Source organism: Oncorhynchus nerka, linkage group LG12 (genome assembly GCF_034236695.1).
Source record: "Oncorhynchus nerka isolate Pitt River linkage group LG12, Oner_Uvic_2.0, whole genome shotgun sequence".
NCBI classification, from domain to species: domain Eukaryota; kingdom Metazoa; phylum Chordata; class Actinopteri; order Salmoniformes; family Salmonidae; genus Oncorhynchus; species Oncorhynchus nerka.
The window spans coordinates 57066931-57090103 of record NC_088407.1 but is presented as its reverse complement, the minus strand read 5'-3'; the positions used below and the strand labels follow the sequence as shown (position 1 = coordinate 57090103).

Genomic DNA, 23173 nt, shown 5'->3' with positions numbered 1-23173 from the left:
CCTCCTAAAGGGAAACACTCGGCCTCAGCTACCCCCAAACCTCTCAGCTACCCCCAAACCCTCCATACACACAAACACGCACTAAGAGAGACAAACAGGCAGACAGAAACAGACACAACACACCACTGTAGATAATCCCACTAAAGCTCCCTTGTGAAAGCACTGCAAATGAGCCTAAATACCTCAGCCTGGTCCAGACGAAGAGGACGAGCCCATCACAGGCTCTTTTTCCTCAGTTCTCCCCATCTGTGTCTCTCTGTTTGCTTTTCTGAAAGTCGTTGTGACATGACTGCAGACGTTTCTATCAAGGAGGAGAAAAGGATGAGCATAGCATTGTCTGCTGCTTTGTTATGCCTCCTTTCTACTCCTCAGGTTAGTTATATAGGCTCAAGTCTGCTCCTGTCTGGGTGGACACACACACCTCGCTATGTGCACACACATGCCCCGGGGGGAGTTTCCTCCAACAACCTTTTCACTTTGTATTCGCTGACGTCATACGCAGCAAGTGGACACGCAAAGAATTACAGAATTCTTACTTTTAATTCTGCCTGATGGTGCAAGTGAGGCAACCTAGACGCTTTTTCTCAGAAACCGAGAGAAGTACGGCAAATTGCATACCCAAACTCAGCCCCCTTTCATCCCCAAATGTCTTTCCTGTTTACCTACCAATGGAGGGAAGTATAAGCCCACTCTGTTTACTGCTTCTTCCTTATTTACACTCACCCATACTGGAGGGAGTCATTACGACCTTTTAGACCTAATTTAATAAAAGTTCAGATCTCGATTTAGACAAATAAATAGCCCATGATTTGGAATGTTTTCTCTCTTACTGCATTATGACAAACAGTTTTTCTATGGAGAGGGGAGGGGGTGAATAGTGTGAAGGAGTACCTGTGGCTTACTGGAAAACGCTGTGGATGACTGTGGTTGACATATTTATTTTTCTGGGACTTAATGGTAAGGAACAGTCAGCAAATAATAGGTGTTTGGAGATGTTGGTTCCAGAGCTGGAGGAGTCAGTAATCCCTTGGGTAAACATGGGGGAGAGAAGCCTTGGCTCTTCAGCCTCTGGTTCAAACATCACTTTAACAAAGGCAGCAAATACTAACCACTGGCCAGCCTGTTATAGCATATTAATGTCTGGTCTGGACTATGGGCCCAATTCAGACTTAGGAAATCTATTCCTTTTTTACGAGTTTTGATTGAAACTCTTCTCAGTAGTTGGTATTCAGACTTAACATATACAGGTGCATAATGGGCTTTGCAGACGTGGTTCCCTTACGCACACTGAATAAATGGAATTCAACTGCTGAAAACCATCCAACTTGCTGGCCAACATTCAATAGTGTTTTCAGTAAGGACATTTATCTAAAGCCATCCCCTTTAAATATGGTGTACCTTTAAATATAATTTCCTCGACAGACAGGTTCAGAATAGGGATCAATGACAGAAAGCCATCTAAGTACACACACATTCATCTCCTTTCAGCGCCAATCGGTAGATAAAAAAAATACTCTGATCTTGTACATTATTTAGGGTTAGGAAAATATTTATTAATCATACATAAACAGGGTTGGAGAGCCTTTATGAACAAAATACATTGTTGAATAAAAAAATACAGGGGTTTGATTCATCCTGAAATTTGCCATATTCAATTGTTCAATTCATGAAATATTGGAAGAATAGAAAAGTGTACAACAGGGGTTGAACAACAGTCTACCCTAATCCTCATTAACCACAGAACTGTGAGACTCCAGGTTTAAACTGCTAGGTATGGTCTGCGTTCCATAATTATTCAAATAGGCTACATGCCCTTAATTATTGACAATCATGTAATACGCCATAAGGCACACGGACGTGACGGAGGAAAGAAAGGTCAATGGAATGGAATGATGCAAAAAGTAGGCTACAAATGGAAGAAAACTAACAGTCATTGCACTGTATGTGTGTATTACTGACGGTGGCTGCCGATAGTGTTTCATATTTAATATGCTAGAAATGGGCATTAAAAAAAGAGGAAAGGTCTGGGCATATAATGAAAAACATTCTACAGTGCATAAATCAACTCTGGAGGTTCAACGATACTGTCAGTGTGAACATGTTTCCATAAGCTACAGCCTGGGCTTGGGTCTCCAAATGTCACCCCCCCAAAAAAAATTATGAAGCTATAGGCCTACAATTTATACTTTACTGTGGAAAAGAGGCCGAAATTCACTTTTCAGTGATCATAGGGTAAAATAGATCAAAAATCATTGTAATTTATATTTCCAATCCCCTTATCCAAACGGATTACTCATATACCCAGGTCTTATCAATACAGTAGTTCTAATCAATGTCTAAATTACAGTGCATGGAGATTGGTGTTATTTCTACCGTACATTTTTTTTTAAGTAAACGTTTTTCCGCAACCTACAGGTCGCTCGTCCTTATTTGTGGTGTCCTCTCATGTAAAGGGGGTGGAATTATGAGGGCATTAAGTCAAGGTCAGAATACGGTATATCTGTAGACACACCTCTGCCAAACCTTCAATTCTTAGATCTCCAACCCAAACGAATAGCGGGTGAATAGCATGCTATTCTCATGCTTAAGTTTGAGGTCAGAATATGTGTAGAGAGAAAAGGGCATAAAAAAAAGGAATTGGAATTTCCCCTTATGAGAATGTGGACAGCGCTTTTTCATGTGGCACTCTGCTGACCTTGATCGGAGTCAAGATTAAAGTGTAGAACAACATGATATTGCAACAATAAAACAAACTCGTGCTTGTAAACATTCACATGCACTTACACACACGCAAATACACAAGAAAATTCACACCTCCCATTTGACACATCTGGAGTCTACCTTCCTGTCATTTGTCACTGAGCAGTGTGTGTGCGACCCATGAGCGCATGTGTGCAGACGGGCCTTGTGTGTGTGCAGACATGCCTTGTGTGTGTGCAGACGGGTCTTGTGTGCGTGCAGACGGGTCTTGCGTGTGCGTGCAGACGGGTCTTGCGTGTGCTCGTAGCTAAGTTCATGCGCACCGAGGTGTGAATAAGAAACCGTTTGACACATCTGCTAGCATTGCGTTGACGCATGTGACGACGATGGTTGCTTTCCTTTCACACAGATCTGAGAGGACACCTCCCCTCCCTCCTACCAACACCTCATTGCTTAGCAAGCCCTGGCTACCCCTGCACACACATCCCTGCAACCCCTATAGCCTCGCACCTCCAGAGCTAAAACAACACTCTCAGTGCAGCTTATTTCTTTAATAGGATCTGTCACCGGGGCAAAAAAGGGCCCTCTCTGTTCTGCAGCAGAAGTGCTGAAAAACAACCCCCCTCCTCACCCACCTTTACTGCCTCCGCCCTACTGACACACATCACCCCTCCCCAGAGGAGAGACACACACGTACAGTAGTGTAGTGGGACAAAAGAGGGCTGATTGCTCAGTGCTACAAGCCTCTCTTTATTGTTAGTGGATCCGGCTGTATGGGGCCTAGCCTACACCCCTCCACTCACACTGCCTGCCCTGACCTGCACCACTGTAGGGCTGTCCCTGTGTGGCATAGCCCCTATTCCTCACTAATCACACACACACACACACACACACACACACACACACACACACACACACACACACACACACACACACACTTCTAACTACACTACCAACACACACACAGCCTTATCCCTTCATCAAGACGGGAAGACTGGATCACGGTCTCACATTCTCTCTCAGCCCTGCTGTAGACGGGAGGATTTCAGGCTGAGGATGGTCCCCAGGGGAAGCATAGCTAGCATCTGCTCAGAGATAGACAGACAGACAGCAGTAAGAGGCTGGGAAGAGAGCCAGGCTTAGCTAAGCTTCCCCTGATAGATTGGTGTAGGCTGTGGAAATCCCACCAGTACACAGACCTCAGTGTGCAACATGGGCAGAGTGACAGTCGACTAGTCACAGCCACGTAAGTATCATGGAATCCCATGGTGGAATTTACTACTTGCTAAAGGCCCTCCGTCTCATGGTGATAGTTTACAGTCTGAAATAATGCATCCATTCAGTTCATGACGTGGACACCGGACGTCAATATATATAACAAGAGACATTAAAAGAGTTCATTGTGTGTGTGTGTGTGTGTTTATGTGTCTCTGTGTGTGTCTGTAAAACTCATTTAGCCAGACTAGACAGCCACAAACACTACTAAGAAATAAACCTCACATCCTTCTGGGTCAGCCTTAAACTGATCTATGATTGGACAGCCTCTAAAACCCAACTCTGTCATTGATTTGAGTTGTAGGGGCAGTGTGATCGCTAAAGCCTCAGGCGTCTCGATGGCACCAGTAGTAGAGTGAAAGGGGAAGTCAAAGGGGGTAGGGAAAGGCAGGAGGCAAAATAGTCAAGAGAGGAGGAAAAGGAAGACAGGTGCGCAATGCTTCGCTCAACAGATGTTGAAACGTCTTCGAGCGCCAACACAAAGCGGAAGTTCGCTAGCGAACCGACCGACGCCACTCCGACACCCTCTCAACTGTCATTCTGAGGCAGGTTGACGTTTCTGACTGACGAAGAAACCGTTTGAGAGAGTTTATAGTTCAGGATAGAAAGTACAAGGCCTATTGCCTTGAAAGGTTCCTCCCTTAATACACGCATATTCAGACACAATCACTGAACAGAGTCAACAGCAGCATGTTAGTTGTATGTGTTGTTTTTGTGACTCTATGAATCCTCTCAGCAGCTGTATCCACACACTACAGACAGGGAGAGGCTGACATCAACATGTCATAACAATAGAGTGACAAACACAGAACTCTGCTCTACAGCTGTTGGTACAGTGCCAACATATAAGGTACCTAACTTACTATGTACACCTATATTGTATAAAGGCAGAGCTCTGGTCCGTCTGTGGAGGCTAATATCAAGGCCAGGGTGGACTGACCAAATGTCAACGTCCATGGACGTTCGCCGTCGGTCGGTGCCCAGTGGGTGAGGAAGCTGTTAACAGTAAATGGAAAGAAAGGGGGCTCATGGGTAGGTGTCAGTAAGAAAGAAAGAAAGAAAGAAAGAAAGAGAGAGAGAGACAGAGAGAGAGAGCCAGAGAGAGAGATAGAGAGGTTGTCCAGACTCAGACTTTTAACACTCTTGGTTTGACAGAAAGATAAATAAAACAGTTATCAGCTGAACATAACAGTATACCAGTGGAAGGGAGGATAGTAGCAGGTGACCCAACTGTGGTTTGTGATGATTTCCCATTGTAGCCAATTCAGTTGCAGTAATTCCATTGCAGAATTTTTGGTAATTCCGTTACCAATTTGGAGTTTTTTATGAGTTTTAATCACTTAATAATTCATAAACAAAATGTATATCAGTAAAACACTATAACCAATTGATAGGCCTACCTTTACTTGTTACTTCTGTGAACTTTTATTATCCTCCCTCATGAGGGAGAGAAATGAGAAAATGTTGTTTTTTTGTAAGACCCCTTTTAAATCTGTTTATCCAGAAATCAAAGCCTTTACTTATGCAATTGTTTTTTTTTCTAAATGTAACTATGCCTTAATTTCCCCAAAATATAGACTCTTAGCTTTCATTTGACACCCAATTTGATATGCTCCTATGAACTTGGGTCCATTTACATGGACATGCCCATAGTCCTTATAGAGGTGCGCTAGACGTTTTCAGTCTGATATAGGCACTCAACCAATTCTAGTCTGTTATCAAGTGCCTTTCAAGTCCATTTATACGACGAATACAAATATTTACACTTCAAATATATTCAGCACAGCCCTGGGTCCGGGCCAAGGCACGTATTGCCCTTTGCAGTCCAGATAGAGTTTCACTTTGCCCCTGAAAACTCGCCCAGCCCTTTACTAAAAAAAGCTTGTGTTCAATGTGTCTCTCTTTGGAAGGGAACATATGTTTCTTTCTTTCAATGTTAGAAAAAAAAGCTGTATCGTGTGATCATTCAGCTGGACCCGGGCCCTGTTTATGAGCTGTCATTAACACTCTCTGAGCAAACACTGTCTATGTGTTCCACTGATATGGGCTTTAGAGGGTTAGGGCGGGACTTGCTGAGATTGGCTCGTCTGAAGGGGTTGTGAGCTCTGAGTAAGAGTTGCCCATAGGAACAGCTCTAGAATTCCCAAATACTAACCTTCATCATCCCACTCCTTGTGGCTCAATGCAATTTGTAGGCGATCAGGGTTGATCATTTTGCTCATCGGTGTTTCAATTCAAAGGGACCAGTCACAGGGTCAGTTTCCCACACGAATGTATCTTATCTGTTATACTTGAACCTATCTACATGTTCTGAAGAGCACAGAAAAACATTGGGGACATCAAGGCCCTATGTCTTTAGTTAATCTGCTGATAAAATGGTATTGTATTGGGCAACAAAACAAAAAAAAACACAAACGCTGGGTGGGTGGGAAGGGCACAGCCATTATTTCTAAAGCCATTTTCAGTGAAATGGATTTTCAGTACATCATTAATACCAGACATTTTGTATCAACCTTTTTATGTGTTCGTTACAGTCCTCATAATGCTGTAAGATGATGCAACAGCCATCTAGAGAGGAAGCTAGTAAATCTACAGCTTCTGGCATCCATTTTACCTCTTCCATGTATTGAGGGCTGGTGTTTGAACCACATCATCCCTGCCTCCCCGATGGCCTCCATCTCCCAGCTCTATCTTGTGGTTATGATATCATAGAGAAAAAAACGGTGCATTCTCTCCTAAGTGCACCCTGACACATAAAATATTCATCCACCACACAATCCCCTCCGAAATGGGTCCGTGGTACGCAGAAACCCATGGTCAAGACCCTGCAAAGTGGGAGTCAACCTCTGGCAATCTACCAGACACACTCATGGAAAAGCTGGGGTCAGACCTGAAAAGAGGTTTAAACACTGCGCTGAACAGCAAGCAGGCCATGGGCTCTGTCGGTCTCTTAACCAAGGCCAAGACAGGGACTAGAAAAGACAATCATCAATTCTCCCTCCATCGCACCAATCCATTTCCTCTCTCTGAGGCTTAGAGTGGTGATGATATCTAACAGAAGAAAACAGGAGGAAGGTTGTGTATACTGTATAAACTGTGTTCGCTTCCAGATGGGAAACTGCTGAAGTTTTCTCTTCTATAAAAAAAAGTAAATGAGAGGGAGGGAGGGCGAGAGAGAGAAAAGGAGAAAGAGGGGACAGACAGAGAGGAAGTCGGGAATGAAGAGGGGGAAGAGAGGAGAGCATGTGAGTTGATTAGTGGTGTTAACAGTAACTGTGGGGTTTGGGGTAATGAGCACCAGGCATGGTCCTAATGAAGCCTCAGCTCTGCTCCTATAGTTCTCTCTCATGGCTGGCCAAACCCTCTACTGGAAGTACAGTACAGTGTGTCGCCACACACTCCCTGCCAGCTGGACCTGAGCCACTAGATCCACTGCTGTGTGTGTGTGTGTGTGTGTGTGTGTGTGTGTGTGTGTGTGTGTGTGTGTGTGTGTGTGTGTGATTGTGTGTGTGTGTGATCATGCGGTACAATCACTTTCATCCCCAAAGCGCCAACCAATTCATCCCAGACCACCACAGGCCACAGAAAAAGTGACCAATTCTACATTTTTCCCCCTGGTTGTTTTTTTCTTCTTCCACAGAGCTGGGATGTATCATTTCCCTGACCTCAGCCGTTTGAGGTGGTGTAAATCTCTTAATAACTGCACTAACTATTGGTCTATATTTGGAGGGCCGTTTCTCCTGGCCTCCCCTGCTCTGGGGTGGAGCAGACAGTAGCCACAGTGTCTGTGTGGGAGATGGAGCCAGCTAAGCTCTGTAGCTGCCTGTGTGTGTCCCACTTTCCCTCTCGGTGGTGTGGGGACTGGGAGGGGGACTGGGTTCAGAAATGTGTGAATAACAAGATACTAGTTGTAAAAGTGTGTGAGTATAAGTGTGCTTAAGCGGGTGTGTCTGGAGTAGACTGTGTCCCTGTGTCATAGTGAGATGGTGGGTGTATAGGTGGGGTCACTCACTTTTACTGCATCCTACTACAAGTCTGACTTCCAACACAGGGACCACAAACAGCTGGAGATGTCCAACAGCCCTGGTCTCCGCATTCAGACACATTTCTCATCCATATGCACACACACACACACACACACACACACAGACACACAGTTGGGTAGATTACTTTTTAAATTTAATCCATTACAGTTACCTGTCCAAAATTGTAATCAGTAATGTAACTTTTGGATTACCCAAACTCAGTAACGTAATCTGGTTACATTCCGTTACTTTTAGATTACTTTCCCCTAAAGATTACTTTCCCCATTAGAAGACAAACATTTATATTACCAATTGAAAGACATCTATTGCAGGATAAATCAATGTTAGAGTTTACATAGCTGGCCATAAATGGGTGTTGCATTTTATTTTATGGGTTGGTTATGCAGGCTTCTTCTAACCCATCGCTTTCTACTACATATAACAATAATAATGCAATTGTATATTTACATTAAATTCCAAAGTCTGTCAGATTTCCAGTCATTCCAATGAATGTAATACCCCTTCCAAAATAGGACTTGGAAATATGGAAATATAGATTAGCCAAATTGTTTTACATGAGCATAAGCCCAAAACTAAGGACTTATTAGAAAGCCCTACTCTGTTGTTTATGATTTTTGTTGTCATGGAGGACTGATTGGATTCATTGCCTCGAGTTGAAAAATAAATGCTGCTCTCATGGAATGGCTTGCTATGAGCACTACATAAAAGTGCTATTTGAATGTGAAAAATGAATGCCATATACTGCATTTGCTATAGACCTATTGTTTACATTTTTGTTGGTTACACTTTGATGTCTTGATAATATATGCAGATATGTAAGTCTATCAAAAGTGTGCAAGTTTGAGCATTTGTCCATTAGGCCTATGTTTTTTATCAGCACACATTCGAGTTAACAATAAACGCCCCACTAGTCTTCTTAAATGAAACTAGTGGTTGACGGTATGGAACACAATAGCTCAGAGGACTTTAGATGGAGGGACCCCATCAAACCTTTTTTTCATAGGCTTGTATCCGCACTAGTTTCAAAAACAATGATTGATAGGCAGTTTAAACGTAATCAATTCAACCATTACTGGGTTAAAATACACATACACATTTGTGAACAGCCATCCACAACAACCACAATCCGTAAGGAGCAAATACCTAAATGAGAGAGCAGCAGTGTGATTCACATCAATGTGCTATGTGGATATGAATAATAAGTGATATCCACATCGCCCGTAGGCTACACCACTACTGTCATCCTTACCTCTTACCTTTATTCAAGTTGATAATCATTGGTCGCATCATTGGAAGACATAGCTTAGCCTACTAAAGCCGATTCCTGCTATTTTCCTGTGATCCATCAAACACATGTGTCATCATAGTGGTCTCTGACTTGAAGTTTCAAAAGTATCTGTCATCGGATTACAATATTTTAGCTGGTAACGGAATGGATTACAGTTTTTTTTTAACATGTAACGGATCACACACACACACACACACACACACACACACACACACACACACAGGGGAGGGTGTTGATCCCAGTGTGAGTATGTGAGTTAACATGTGTGGGTGTTTTTTTTACTGGCAAGAGAAAATGTGTTGGTGTGTGTGATGGGGGAGGTGATTGTGCGGGTTATGGGTATTTATCTATGTTTTGTTATGTGCATGCATGTGAGTGTTGATTTGAATGTGTCTGCATCTAGCCATTGGAAGCATTGTATACTGTTCAATTCTACTTGGGAGCCAAGCTCAGTCCACATGTTTGGTGTGTGTACGTCTGTGTGTGTGGGAAGGGGGGCAGGGGCGAGATAGAGAATTCTATATTGTATGAAAAGAGAAGAGGGAGTGGTAAACGGGAGGATACATTACCCATGGGTCAAGTCGCAGGGTGGGAGGATATATTACCCTTGGGTCAAGTCGCAGGCAGGGAGGATATATTACCCATGGGTCAAGTCGCAGGGTGGGAGGATATATTACCCTTGGATCAAGTCGCAGGGTGGGAGGATATATTACCCTTGGGTCAAGTCGCAGGCAGGGAGGATATATTACCCATGGGTCAAGTCGCAGGCAGGGAGGATATATTACCCATGGGTCAAGTCGCAGGGTGGGAGGATATATTACCCTTGGATCAAGTCGCAGGGTGGGAGGATATATTACCCTTGGGTCAAGTCGCAGGGAGTATATATTACCCTTGGGTCAAGTCGCAGGCAGGGAGGATATATTACCCATGGGTCAAGTCGCAGGCAGGGAGGATATATTACCCATGGGTCAAGTCGCAGGCAGGGAGGATATATTACCGATGGGTTAAGTCGCAGGCAGGGAGGATATATTACCCTTGGGTCAAGTCGCAGGGAGGATATATTACCCTTGGGTCAAGTCGCAGGTAGGGAGGATATATTACCCATGGGTCAAGTCGCAGGCAGGGAGGATATATTACCCATGGGTTAAGTCGCAGGCAGGGAGGATATATTAGCCTTGGGTCAAGTCGCAGGCAGGGAGGATATATTACCCTTGGGTCAAGTCGCAGGCAGGGAGGATATATTACCCTTGGGTCAAGTCGCAGGGAGGGAGGATATATTACCCTTGGGTCAAGTCACAGGCAGGGGGATATATTACCCTTGGGTCAAGTCGCAGGCAGGGGGATATATTACCCTTGGGTCAAGTCGCAGGCAGGGGGATATATTACCCTTGGGTCAAGTCGCAGGCAGGGGGATATATTACCCTTGGGTTAAGTCTGGAGAGAGGATGGGCAAATCCATATCAGTCTGTCTGCTGGCCCCCTTTATCTGGTGATAAAATGTTCAAATCCAGCCATTACTTCACATTAGAGATGCCAGGGAGAAAACCACAATGTTTACATGCTCTTTCAGACATGTCTGTTGCATTGATAGTTACATATTACATATCCTCCATTAGAGGAGTCCCTCATCCGTACTCACGTATGGCATTTAGGTGTGTGTAGAATATACACTGGCAATATTTATGTAAACTATTTAATTTTCTATTGTGACACCACATGTTAAATACATGTCTTTTTCTATTTCACCTTTATATTAACCAGGTAGCCAGTTGAGAACACCTTTATTTAACCAGGTAGCCAGTTGAGAACACCTTTATTTAACCAGGTAGCCAGTTGAGAACACCTTTATTTAACCAGGTAGCCAGTTGAGAACACCTTTATTTAACCAGGTAGGCCAGTTGAGAACACCTTTATTTAACCAGGTAGGCCAGTTGAGAACACCTTTATTTAACCAGGTAGGCCAGTTGAGAACACATTTATTTAACCAGGTAGGTCAGTTGAGAACACCTTTATTTAACCAGGTAGGCGAGTTGAGAACACCTTTATTTAACCAGGTAGGCCAGTTGAGAACAAGTTCTCATTTACAACTGCGACCTGGCCAAGATCAAGCAAAGCTGGAGAGAGATTGCACTGGAATTAGCCTTTCAAGTATAACTTTTAAGAAAAACTATTCAAAGTGATTGGGGTTTGAGTGTAGTGATTTGTCTTTCTGATCTTGTTCAGATCAAATGTAATCGAGGTGCCAAATATGCTTTTTCTCGTACATTCCCACCTCTCTCATCACACACACACACACACACACACACACACACACACATGCACATATGCGCCACCGTCCACACAGTGTGTTCCAGTCTGATGAGTAATATAGTCTAGGAGCAATTCCTGGGTGTTTCCCTCACTGAGTAACTGCTTGGTCAGACCTGAGTCGCTGTATGACGTATAGTCACCATTTCGACAAGCAGACCCAGTCTGGGGTTGTACTTCTGAGTGCAGAATTTTAAACAATTTCATACTATTATTACCATACTATAATTATATTATTGTGCTAGTACTATTGATATACACCGGAGTATTAGTGCTATTCCTATATGAATGTTTATCTGTTTTTAACGCAAAGGCAATTGCAAGTTTAGCTCAACCACAAGTCCAGTGCCTGTCAACATTCTATGAGTATTGTTATATTTCTAAGAAAGCTTTCGTATAATCTGACTGAATCAGATTAGTTGGTGGAGGACAGTGGCCTTTATTCATGTATATAATTCTGTCACTGTACTATTTGTTTTCACACTAATTATGTCTTAGAATAGAATGGGATGCCATTGCCAATATAACCATTCCACTTCTAAACAAACCCTCACAAAACCTAATAAGCTGTAAACTGCTGGTGCCCATGGACAGACTTGAGGAAATAAAACTCAAATATTACAGCAGACCTAACATTTGGATGTGTTATTGCTTTTACTATTTTTGACCATTTGGTACCGCTGGGAAAAAAAATAATAAAGAGCCATGATTTCCCGGCTGTGTAGGTGGTAACTTGGCTCTCCTCTCTCTCTCTTTTTCTCTCCCTCTCTCGCTCTCTTTCAGGACACAGGGTGAAGATGGAGGACCCCCAAAAGATGCAGTTCTCTGATAGGTTGACAGAGATTGAGCGCTACCAGCGGGCCAGCCTGAGGATGGGGCCTGGTAACCCCCAGCCCCGGCCCATGCACCAGAGCCACCTGGGGCCCTCTACCCAGTCCCAGATACAAGGTAGGGCCGCTGACCAGACAGGAACAACTATCACACTGACTCACTCACACCGTCTGTCCCAAGTCAGTGTTGCTCACTCATCACAAAACACTCCACCTTCTGCTACAGCACTGTATATAGGGGTTAGTGGTACAAATGCTTCTCCCTGCCGACAGTGAGAGCTGACTTTGCTATCAGTTTCAAGTTTTATTAGTCGTATGTACAGGATACACATGGTATACACTACAAGTAAATGGTTACTTGCAGCTTCCTTCTGGACAATGAAACAACATTAAGAAATAATAAAAGAGAAGAATAGGAACATAAAGTAAATGGCTCAGTAGAATAGAATAAACCTTTTGGAATAAGTATAATACAGGAGTTTATGTGTGTGTGAATGCTTGCTAAGGTGTAGAGAGTCAGGGGTCAGTCCAGGTGGTCCAGTTGGTCAGTCCAGTTCAAGCGTTCAGCAGTCTGATGGCTTTTAGATAGAAACTGTCTCTGAGCATGTATCAGACCTCATGCTCCAATATCATCTGCCCTGACGGTAAGGGAGTGAACAGCTCATGGCTGTGGTGTTATGAGCCGAGTTAGCCTGTATGGTCTGACTGTGACACATAATGAACTGACGGTGTTGTTCTCCCTTTATGGGCTGAGTTAGCCTGTATGTGGCAGGCTGAAGCCCCAGGTTGAGTACAACCCTCCCTACTGATATGAGAGCCCAGACCCGGGGGAGGGTCCAATACATTTACTGGCAGGGGCCGCTCACTCATGCCAGCTCTGTCCCCGGATGCCCTGCATCGGTCACAGGGTCCAGTCTGGGGCCAGGTGGCAACCTGATCACTGCCAAACAGCCTGGCCAAGGCACTGGGGCTGGAGCTGGTTCACCACACCACTCTACAGCCTCAGGAATCTCACAGCCGCCCGCTTCCTCCGCAATCACGTCAGTCTCAGACTGACTGGCACAACAGGGCAGATCTGCAATGGAGACAGGGGGAAGGAGGTGTGTGTGTCTTAGGGGAGAGGGGGTACGTGGGTGGAAGTTCGCTCTCAGACATACAGTACCAGTCAAAAGTTTGGACACACCTGCTCATTTAAGGGTTTCTTTATTTGTACTATTTTCTACATTGTAGAATAATAGTGAAGACATCAAAACTTTGAATTAACACATATGGAATCAGGTAGTAACCAAAAAATGTTAAACAAATTCAAATATATTTGCCTTGATGATGGCTTTGCACACTCTTAGCATGCTTTAAACCAGCTTCACCTGGAATGCCTTTCCAACAGTCTTGAAGGAGTTCCCACATATACTGAGCACTTGTTGGCTGTTTTTCCTTCACTCTATGGTCAAACTCATCCCAAACCATCTTAATTGGGTTGAGGTCGGGTGATTGTGGAGGCCAGGTCATCTGATGCAGTACTCCATCACTCTCCTTGGTCAAATAGCCCTTACATAGCCAGGATGTGTGTTTTGGGTCATTGTCCTGTTGAAAAACAAATGATAGTCCCACTAAGCGCAAACCAGATGGGATGGCGTATCGCTGCAGAATGCTGTGGTAGCCATGCTGGTTAAGTGTGCCTTGAATTCTAAATAAATCACTGACAGTGTCACCAGCAAAGCACCCCCACACTATCACACCTCCTCCTCCATGCTTCATGGTGGCAACCACACATGCGAAGATCATCCATTCACCTACTTTGCGTCTCACCAAGACATGGCGGTTGGAACCAAAAATCTCACATTTTGACTCATCAGACCAAAGGACAGATTTCCACCAGCCTAATCTCCATTGCTTGTGTTTCTTGGCCCAAGAAAGTATCTTCTTATTGGTGTCCTTTAGTAGTGGTTTCTTTGCGGCAATTTGACCATTAAGGCCTGATTCACACAGTCTCCTCTGAACAGTTGATGTTGAGATGTGTCTGATACTTGAATTCTGTGAAGCATTTATTTGGGCTGCAATCTGAGGTGCAGTTAACTCTAATGGATTTATTATCCTCTGCAGCAGAGGTAACTCTGGGTCTTCCTTTCCTGTGGTGGTCCTCATGAGAGACAGTTTCATGATAGCGCTTAATGGTTTTTGCGACTGCACTTGAGGAAACTTTCAAAGTTCTTGAAATGTTCCATATTGAATGACCTTCATGTCTTAAAGTAATGATGGACAATCATTTCTCTTTGCTTATTTGAGCTGTTCTTGCCATAAATGGGGCTATCTTCTGTATACCACCCCTACATTGTCACAACACTGATTGGCCCAAACACATTGAGGAAAGAATTCCTCAAATTAACTTTAAACAAGGCACACCTGTTAATTGAAATGCATTCCAGGTGACTACCTCATGAAGCTGGTTGAGAGAATGCCAAGAGTGTGCAAAGCTGTCAAGGCAAAGGGTGGCTACTTTGAAGAATCTCAAATATAAAATATATTTAGATTTGTTTATCACTTCTTTGGTTACTACATGATTCCATATGTGTTATTTAATAGTTTTGATGTCTTCACTATTATTCTACAATGTAGAAAGTAGTACAAATAAAGAACCCCTGGAATGAGTAGGTGTGTACAAACTTTTGACTGGTACTGTGTGTCAGAGCTTCTTAACGTGATGGCATGTCTGGATGTGTGCAGACAAAACACGAACAGACACACACGAGGCACACACACATACACGCTGTCCTCTTCCACCCACTCCCTAGTTCTCATGCAGGGGGTTAAGGCTGACAGACAGAGTAAGGCTACTTCCCAGTTAATGAGTCTCTATCAGTGTGTTTAGGAGTGTTTTGCTATCTGTGGGTGGAAGTGTATCTCTCATGGGGTTTAGCCTTGTGCTCCTGACTCACCACTGTGGACCTACCTATCGTACAGCTCAGCTTACACAAATGTGGTTATCAGCACCAGCTTGGACTTAGTTTAACTGATGTTGTTGTTCCTCTATAAGTGCCATGTAATGTACTGAACATTGCCAAGGAAAATCATCTGCCAGTGCTGTGGACCAGTAGGGCCAGGATTAGTTGGCATTTAGACAGAGATACAATATACATTTCATGATATTAAGTTTGGGTTCTGTACTTTACTGCGTGTTGTCTGCCAATGGAAGGGCCATGGCAGGTAAGCTTATCCAGAGGGACTTATCCATAAGGGATTTCTTAATATCTCCAAACTGTCTAGCAGGAGAGGTGTACAGACAATGCTGGGATGGCATGTGAAGAAAGGCTCTGTACTTGTCTGCATAGCTGCAGGAGGATTAGGGCAGGAATTACTTCTTCATAGGCCTGTCAGATCTCAAAGACCTGCACCAGTAGAACACACACACACACACACACACACACACACACACACACACACGGACACTGGGCACGCTCACAAACACGTGGGGCGTATATATATGCACAAACCCCCACACACAAACACACACACCTCCAACATAGACACAACACATTAATGTGGCTCAGAGCCGCCAGGGATGAGAGGTATAGAGCTCCAAACTGATTCCACACAACACCTGCAGGTGCTAGGGGCCCTCTCTGAAGAGTGTGTGTCTGTCTGTCTCTGTGTCTCTGTGTGTGTGTGTGTGTGTGCGTGCATAATAATGGAGACTGTAAAACCACACACCTTTAATCTCTGATAGCTACCCAGATACGTGGAGGACTGTAAAACCACACACCTTAATCTCTGATATTACCATCATGACTTTGTAGCTCAGGGCTAGTGCTAAAATAATTAAATAACAATGAAGATACATTCACCCTCCTCTCAGCTACCCAGTGACATATATCACTGGGCATCTCCATGCATAATAATTCATTACCTATGAAGATACATTCACCCTCCTCTCAGCTACCCAGTGACATATATCACTTTGCATCTCCATGCATAATAATTAATTATCTATGAAGATACATTCACCCTCCTCTCAGCTACCCAGTGACATATATCACTGGGCATCTCCATGCATAATAATTCAATAACTATGAAGATACATTCGCCCTCCTCTCAGCTACCAAGTGACATATAAACCTGGGCATCTCCATGCCAGCTTAGACAACACACAACTACAAACCCAGCTCAAACTAAAATAGTACCTTTTGTGATAAATACATTTGGAAACAGGGATGTATTTACATATCAACACGACACACGCCTCTGCTTTTGGCAGTCGTCGCAGGCAGAGTTGTATTTTGCGGAGTATCACAGGGTAATAGATGAGTGAGCCGTCAACACTTTATAATTAAATTGATTCCCATCTTGCTGTTGCAAAAAAAATATGTTTTCCATTATCCACACATAAACCTGGACTTTCCAGCTGACGACAACGTGAGAAAATACAATATCATCTCCTAGTGAAGCCCTTTGCTTCATATTGTTGTCTGAGCCATGAAACAGAGACAGAGTTTTGTTGTCAACACAACGCTTTTGAGACGTCTGCTAAACGCTGCGCGGGATTCTCAGACGTACACACACACACACACAGTATGTGGTAACAAACACGCACACACACAGTATGTTCTAACAAACACACACCACACACACAGTTACGTGCCAATGTTGCAAGCTCTGCTAGCGCTCTAGACAGCCAGGATAATTAAGAGCTCATTACAGCGCATGCAGTGACAGGATTCAAGCCCTGGCAGACACTGCGCTTGCTCGGCTAGCCGCTTGTTTTTGTTCAGCCGTGACCACAGGTGAGGCTGCCGTGAGGAATGATCCTACGGGAGGGCGTGTGGGGAGCTGTGTGTGTGGCTCTGCCAGGGCAGTCATGCAAATCTCACACTCAGACAATCGACAACAAAATTGTTATTCTGGTTTACTAAATGTCAGGTGTGTGGTGTGTGTATGTGTGTTTTAATGATTTTTAGAGAATGCCATCTCCTTAACACACCCTGGGTATAAAGTCTACAGCTCATTCCAGTCTTACCAGCCAGACAAAGATGTTAAGATTAAATGGAAAAAATATTTGATCTCAACGGGACGCTACAGAAATAATCCTGATTTCAGTTTTCCTCTTTCCCTTTTCAAAAGGAGACTAAACTAAACAAGCTCACCAGAACAAAGTTGCTCTTTTAACTTAAATGTGTTTTAAGAAAAAAAGACAGCAGCAATTGAATCATCCAAAAGAAAGTATTTTGCCTTTTGAGGTAGTATCATTTAACATGCTATTTGTTCCAACACCTGTGTTTTTCTGACTGGAGATGAATATCAGATACTAGCATACCTTTCGGCCATCTAGTCAAGTGCTCCAATGCTTTGATGAGGGCCCAATAAACTTGTGGTGTGTGCGTGTGTGTGTGTGCGCGTGTGCGTGTGTGTGTGTGTGTGTGTGTGTGTGTGTGTGTGTTGGCTGTGAGTGATAAAACACACTCTAGTTGTATTAATTATATAATAGTGTTCACAAGGTCGAATGCTAAGCCGTGGCACCTGTATGGTATAGGTTACAAAATAGCAGGGGTCAAAATAAAACAATTTACTGGTGGTTACCATAGATACTCCACCAATAAACCACAACTCTTCCAATGGCATACATCTGCAGCAGTTCTGCTGTGGTGAAAGGTCAAACAGGTGAATCTATCCTGGATTCTCTCTGGTTGTGAAAGTCCTGCTAGCTAGAGGGAGGTCCTACCCCTCCTCTCCTGTCCACAGTGACCACACTGTTTACTTCACATAAACAAGCCGGCTGGCCCCCCAAGCGAATGCCTGCTCCAGTCTACCACTAACAGCCCTGATCAGACCCAGAGCCCCTAACCGCTAGTCCAGGGTCAGATATTATTTAATCCTCCTAATGGTAAATGTTAGGATGTGGAGTTGGGTAATCTGATCCTGGATCTGTGTCTACCTCAAACCTCAAAACCAAAACCAACACCCAGCAGGACATTATCAACCAATTATAACCAACAAAGAGTCACTGTAAGACACAAGTATGCCAGTCCCTGGAACATGCAGCCGGGCACATAGCACATGCATCTAGAGGGAAAGGTCAAAGCATCGTGCCTCCATGTCTCTGTTTAGTACCAGATGTGCTTACTAGGTTATTGTGTTGGTTTGTGGGTCATTGACTGTCTGTCAGGACAAGACCAGAGAGAGGTGGCCATGCTGTGAGCCTGGTGGAGATGCTGTTGGCTCCAAGCTCCATTGGGGCAGCAATGCATGCTGGTCCATGCCAAACCCATACAGGAAAGGAGCTCTCAGGCCAAATGCAACCAAAACTAGCGGGAATCCAGACCAGCGACGAGAGATTCTGTTTTACTTCTCCAGCGCTGTATTTACATAATATATCAATGGTCGCCATGGGGTTTATTTGTTATGGTGCCTAAGAGCTGCACTTGTGGTTACTCTGTTTTTGTGACCTTAGTTAGATCTGAATTATTCAAACTGAAAATGTTTTTGTTCTCCAATTTTAAAAAAAACTCTTTTGAAGCCATCTCTAAACAGTAAGCTGGAAAAAGAGAAAAGAGAGCTTTTTTTCCCAGACTCAACTGTTTGTGTTAGTTATAATTTAACATCAGAGCCGGGTCGAGCTTTACATTTCAGCAATTACAGAAACTACATGTGCGCAATGAACAGTCTCTATTGAGTCTGAGGAGAGGGGAAAGGGAGGCAGGACAGGGGGCTCTCAAATAGAACATAGGATTTTTCAGTCGATGTGTTTGTTTTTACTCATGTTTAAGTGAGGGCTCAAAAGACATATCAAATGTCCCACATAGCTGAGCCAAGGCCATGTTCCTCCCCTCTCACTCGCTCTCTAACACGCTCTCTCCCTTCCTCGCTGGCGTCTCTCTCTCTCTCACATTCTATCTCTCCGTGGTGACGCCTAGGGCCTAAGCGAAACAGGAAGCCAGCACAAGGCCCAGCATTCACTGTGTCTCAATGACACGCTTCATTACGACAGGCGCATTACATGTCTCTGAGGCGCTGCCGAATCCGGAGTCATGAGGACAGACGCCATTTTGGCCCTTTCATCTCCAAATCCACTTCAAAAAGCAGAGCATGTGTTTATTTGTGTCTTCCCAGCCATCACTGATGCCACCCCAAAAACGTTCATATTTGTGACGCGGCTGTCGTCTTCTACCCCTAATGCACCTACCCCCTTCCCCCAATCTCTATCCCCACCCAGGGGGCTGAGACTCATATTAACAGGGGTAATCTGTGCCGCTGGTATTGACGTTGTCCACCAGCCAATCAAAATATTTGAAGGAAATGTTTATTTTCTTGAGCGGATTGCACCAGCTGCTTCGAAACCTTTCTGAATAACCCCATTTATGTGTAAGAATTTCCCATTGTGGGGCGAAGCGCGGGACCTCTCAGAGGCTAAGTGCTGATCCGGGCCTTTGGAGAGGAAGTTGAGTAGCTCCGGGGGTGAGAGAGCTTTTACACACCCCAACCCCAGCCAGCCTGGGCCCAGTGTGGGCATAGGTGAACATCCTCCTCCCCCTGTTCCTGGCCCCTCTCAAGGTCAGGATCACAACTGCTAATATAGCGGTTAGGATGTTGTTCCTCAGCTCATACTATAGTGTAGTGTTACTGTAGCCCGGCTAGGGACAGGGACATGACCAGGAACTCTCCAGGCCTTAGTTACTGTATGTTCATGTCAAAACTGCAATATAAATATACTGAACAAAAATATGAACGCAACAGCCAACAATTTCAACGATTTAACGGAGTTACAGTTACAGTTCATATGAGGAAATCAGTCAATTGGAATAAATTCATTAGGTCCTAATCTATGGATTTCACATGACTGGGGATACAGATATGCATCTGTTGGTCACAGATACAGTACCTTTAGAAAAAGGTTTGGGTGTGGATCAGAAAACCAGTCCGTATGTGGTGTGACCTCCATTTGTTTAATGCAGCGCAACACATCTCCTTCGCATAGAGTTGATCAGGCTGTTGATTGTGGCCTGTGGAATGTTGTCCCACTCCTCTTCAATGGCTTTGTAAAGTTGCTGGATATTGACGGGAACTGTAACACGCTGTTGTACACATCGACCCAGAGCATCCCACACATGCTCAATGGGTGACATGTCTGGTGAGTATGCAGGCCATGGAAGAGCTGGTACATTTTCAGCTCACAGGAATTGTGTAAATATCCTTGCGACATAAGGCCGTGCATTATCATGCTGAAACATGAAGTGATGGCAGCAGATGAATAGCGAGACAATGGGCCTCAGGATCTGATCACAGTATCTCTGTGCATTCAAATTGCCATCGATAAAATGCAATTGTGCTCGTTGTCCATAGCTTATGCCTGCCCATACCATAACACCACTGCCACCATAGGGCACTCTGTTTACAATGTTGACATCCCCAAACCGGTCACCCACATGACGCCATACACGTGGTCTGGTTGGATGTACTGACAAATTCTCTAAAACGACGTTGGAGGCAGCTTATGATTTAACATTCAGTTCTCTGGCAACAGCTCTGGAGGACATTCCTGCAGTCAGCATGACAATTGCACGCTCTCTCAAAACTTGAGACATCTGTGGCATTGTGTTGTGTGAAAAAATACTGAACAAAAATACAAACGCAACATATAAAGTGTTGGTCCCATGTTTCATGAGCTGAAATAAAATATCCCAGAAATTGTCCAGACCCACAAAAATCTTATTTCTCTTACACTTTGTGCACAAATTTGTTTACATCCCTGTTAGTGAGCATTTATCTTTTGCCAAGATAATCCATCCCCCTGACAGGTGTGGCATATCAAGTAGCTGATTAAACAGCATGATCCTTACACAGGTGCACCTTGTGCTGGGGACAATAAAAGGCCACTTTAAAATGTGCAGTTTTGTCACACAACGTCACAGACGTCTCAAGTTTTGAGGGAGTTGCAATTGGCATGCTGACTGCAGGAATGTCCACCAGAGATGTTGCCAGAGAATTATATGTCCATTTCTCTACCATAAGCCGCCTCCAACGTTGTTGGCAGTACGTCCAACCGGCCTCACAACTGCAGACTACGTGTCACCATGCCAGCCCCAGGACTTCCACATCAGGCTTCTTCACTTGCGGGATCGTCTGAGACCAGCCACTCGGACAGCTGATGAAACTGACAAGTATTTTTGTCTGTAATTCTGATTGGCTGAGCCTGGCTCCCCAGTGGGTGTGTCTGGCTCCCAAGTGGGTGGGCCTGCCCAGTCATGTGAAATCAATAGATTAGGACCTAATTTATTCATTTCAATTGACTGATTTCCTTATTTGAACTGTAACTCAGTAAAATCGGTGAAATTGTTGCATGTTGCATTTATATTTTTGTTCAGAACAGGAGATACAGTATATGACTGCCAACGTCTAACCGTTTCTCTGCTATCAGTATGTCTGAATCTGTATATGAACTAGTGTTTTTTTGAGAATGTGTGTGCATGTGTGTGCGTGTCCAAGTAAAAGCATGTGTGTTTGAGGTCCACGGTTCATTCGTGCAGTTTGGCTTGTAACAATTGCCCTATCTCTGTCCGAGAGCAAACTAACACTCTTTGCATGTCAAATTGTCAGCTTCCTGCGGTGTGGCCATTGAGTGTGAACCAGGGTCTCACGCGCTGCGCTTGTAAGGATTCTTCTCTCCCTGACAGGCTGACTGGACAGGCCAACAAAGGCCTCACACCTCCTCCTCCCAGACCCCTGTGAAACCAAAATATCTCTGTTAGCTCCATCAGCCTCTCAGCCCTGTTTTCCCAAGCCCTCTCTCTAGTCTCACTCCAGTGAGAGCTCCCCTTCTGCCCTCCTCTCTGCTCAGTCAGCACAGGCAAGCCTGTCACAGGTAGACCGCCAAACCACCACACTCAGATAGCTTTGACATGTTGCTGGCTTTTTTTAGGGCATTGAAGAGATCTGCACTCCCCTCACTCGGACACGGTACATGCACAGAACCTACAGAATCATAACCGGAAACAATTCTCTCTAATCCTCTTCTACTGTGCATCAGAATTAGAAACACTCATGTAATGAGGTCGTTGTCATACCCGCCCAGACTACAGTAGTGTCAGGCTAGTGTCATGTCGAAATTCTCCTTCATTAACACATACTATCTATGTCCATTGCAGCCCTGTGGTCTGACCAGATTGACCCACCAACTCTGAAGACATGCAAGGTGGAGGACGACCTCAGATGGTCAAGTAAGAGAGATATTATATCTACTCTACCTGGGGCCCCTATCCCAAACTGCTCTACGTCGCCTCACTTGTGCTTTCTCTCTATTGTTGTCGCTCGTTTTTTTTGTTTTGTTCTCTTTCTTTCGGCCTCTCTCAGTCACACACCCTCGCACAGCGGTAGGAAGTGAACAAGTATCCTGCTCTGCTTATATGACCCCGGTTTTAGAGTCATATCTCTGTGCAGGCCTATATGGGAAAGAGGTTTGCTTGTGTTGTTTGTTTGTTTCTGAGGCTTAATCATACCATGCCAGGCCCAATCACTGAGCAGTACGAGAGGCGTGGTGAGCAATAAGAGATGGCCATAATTACTAGTCTGAGAAAACAGGCATGAAATGTACAGAGAGGGGATGATTGAGGAGGCTTGGGCTACATACACAACATTACCCTAGCCAATTCATACTATCCAACATCTTCAGGAGTAGCTGAGAACAACAATTAAAACACTCTGCTTCATATCAATAGTCAGTCAATCATCTCTTTGACAAG

At 44.3% G+C, this 23173-nt stretch overlaps 1 protein-coding gene across 3 annotated transcripts in view; it reads left to right on the top strand.

Moving 5' to 3' along the window:
• Positions 1-23173, top strand: part of LOC115138418 (runt-related transcription factor 3-like) — an 82290-nt gene that overhangs the window by 48921 nt on the left and 10196 nt on the right. For 2 of the 3 annotated variants that reach the window (XM_029675245.2, XM_029675247.2), the window contains exons 6-7: positions 12400-12564; positions 22580-22651. In XM_029675245.2, coding sequence (XP_029531105.1) covers positions 12400-12564; positions 22580-22651 — 237 coding nt within the window. The remainder of the gene's footprint in view (positions 1-12399; positions 12565-22579; positions 22652-23173) is intronic. The other variant, XM_029675248.2, reaches the window with a different exon arrangement.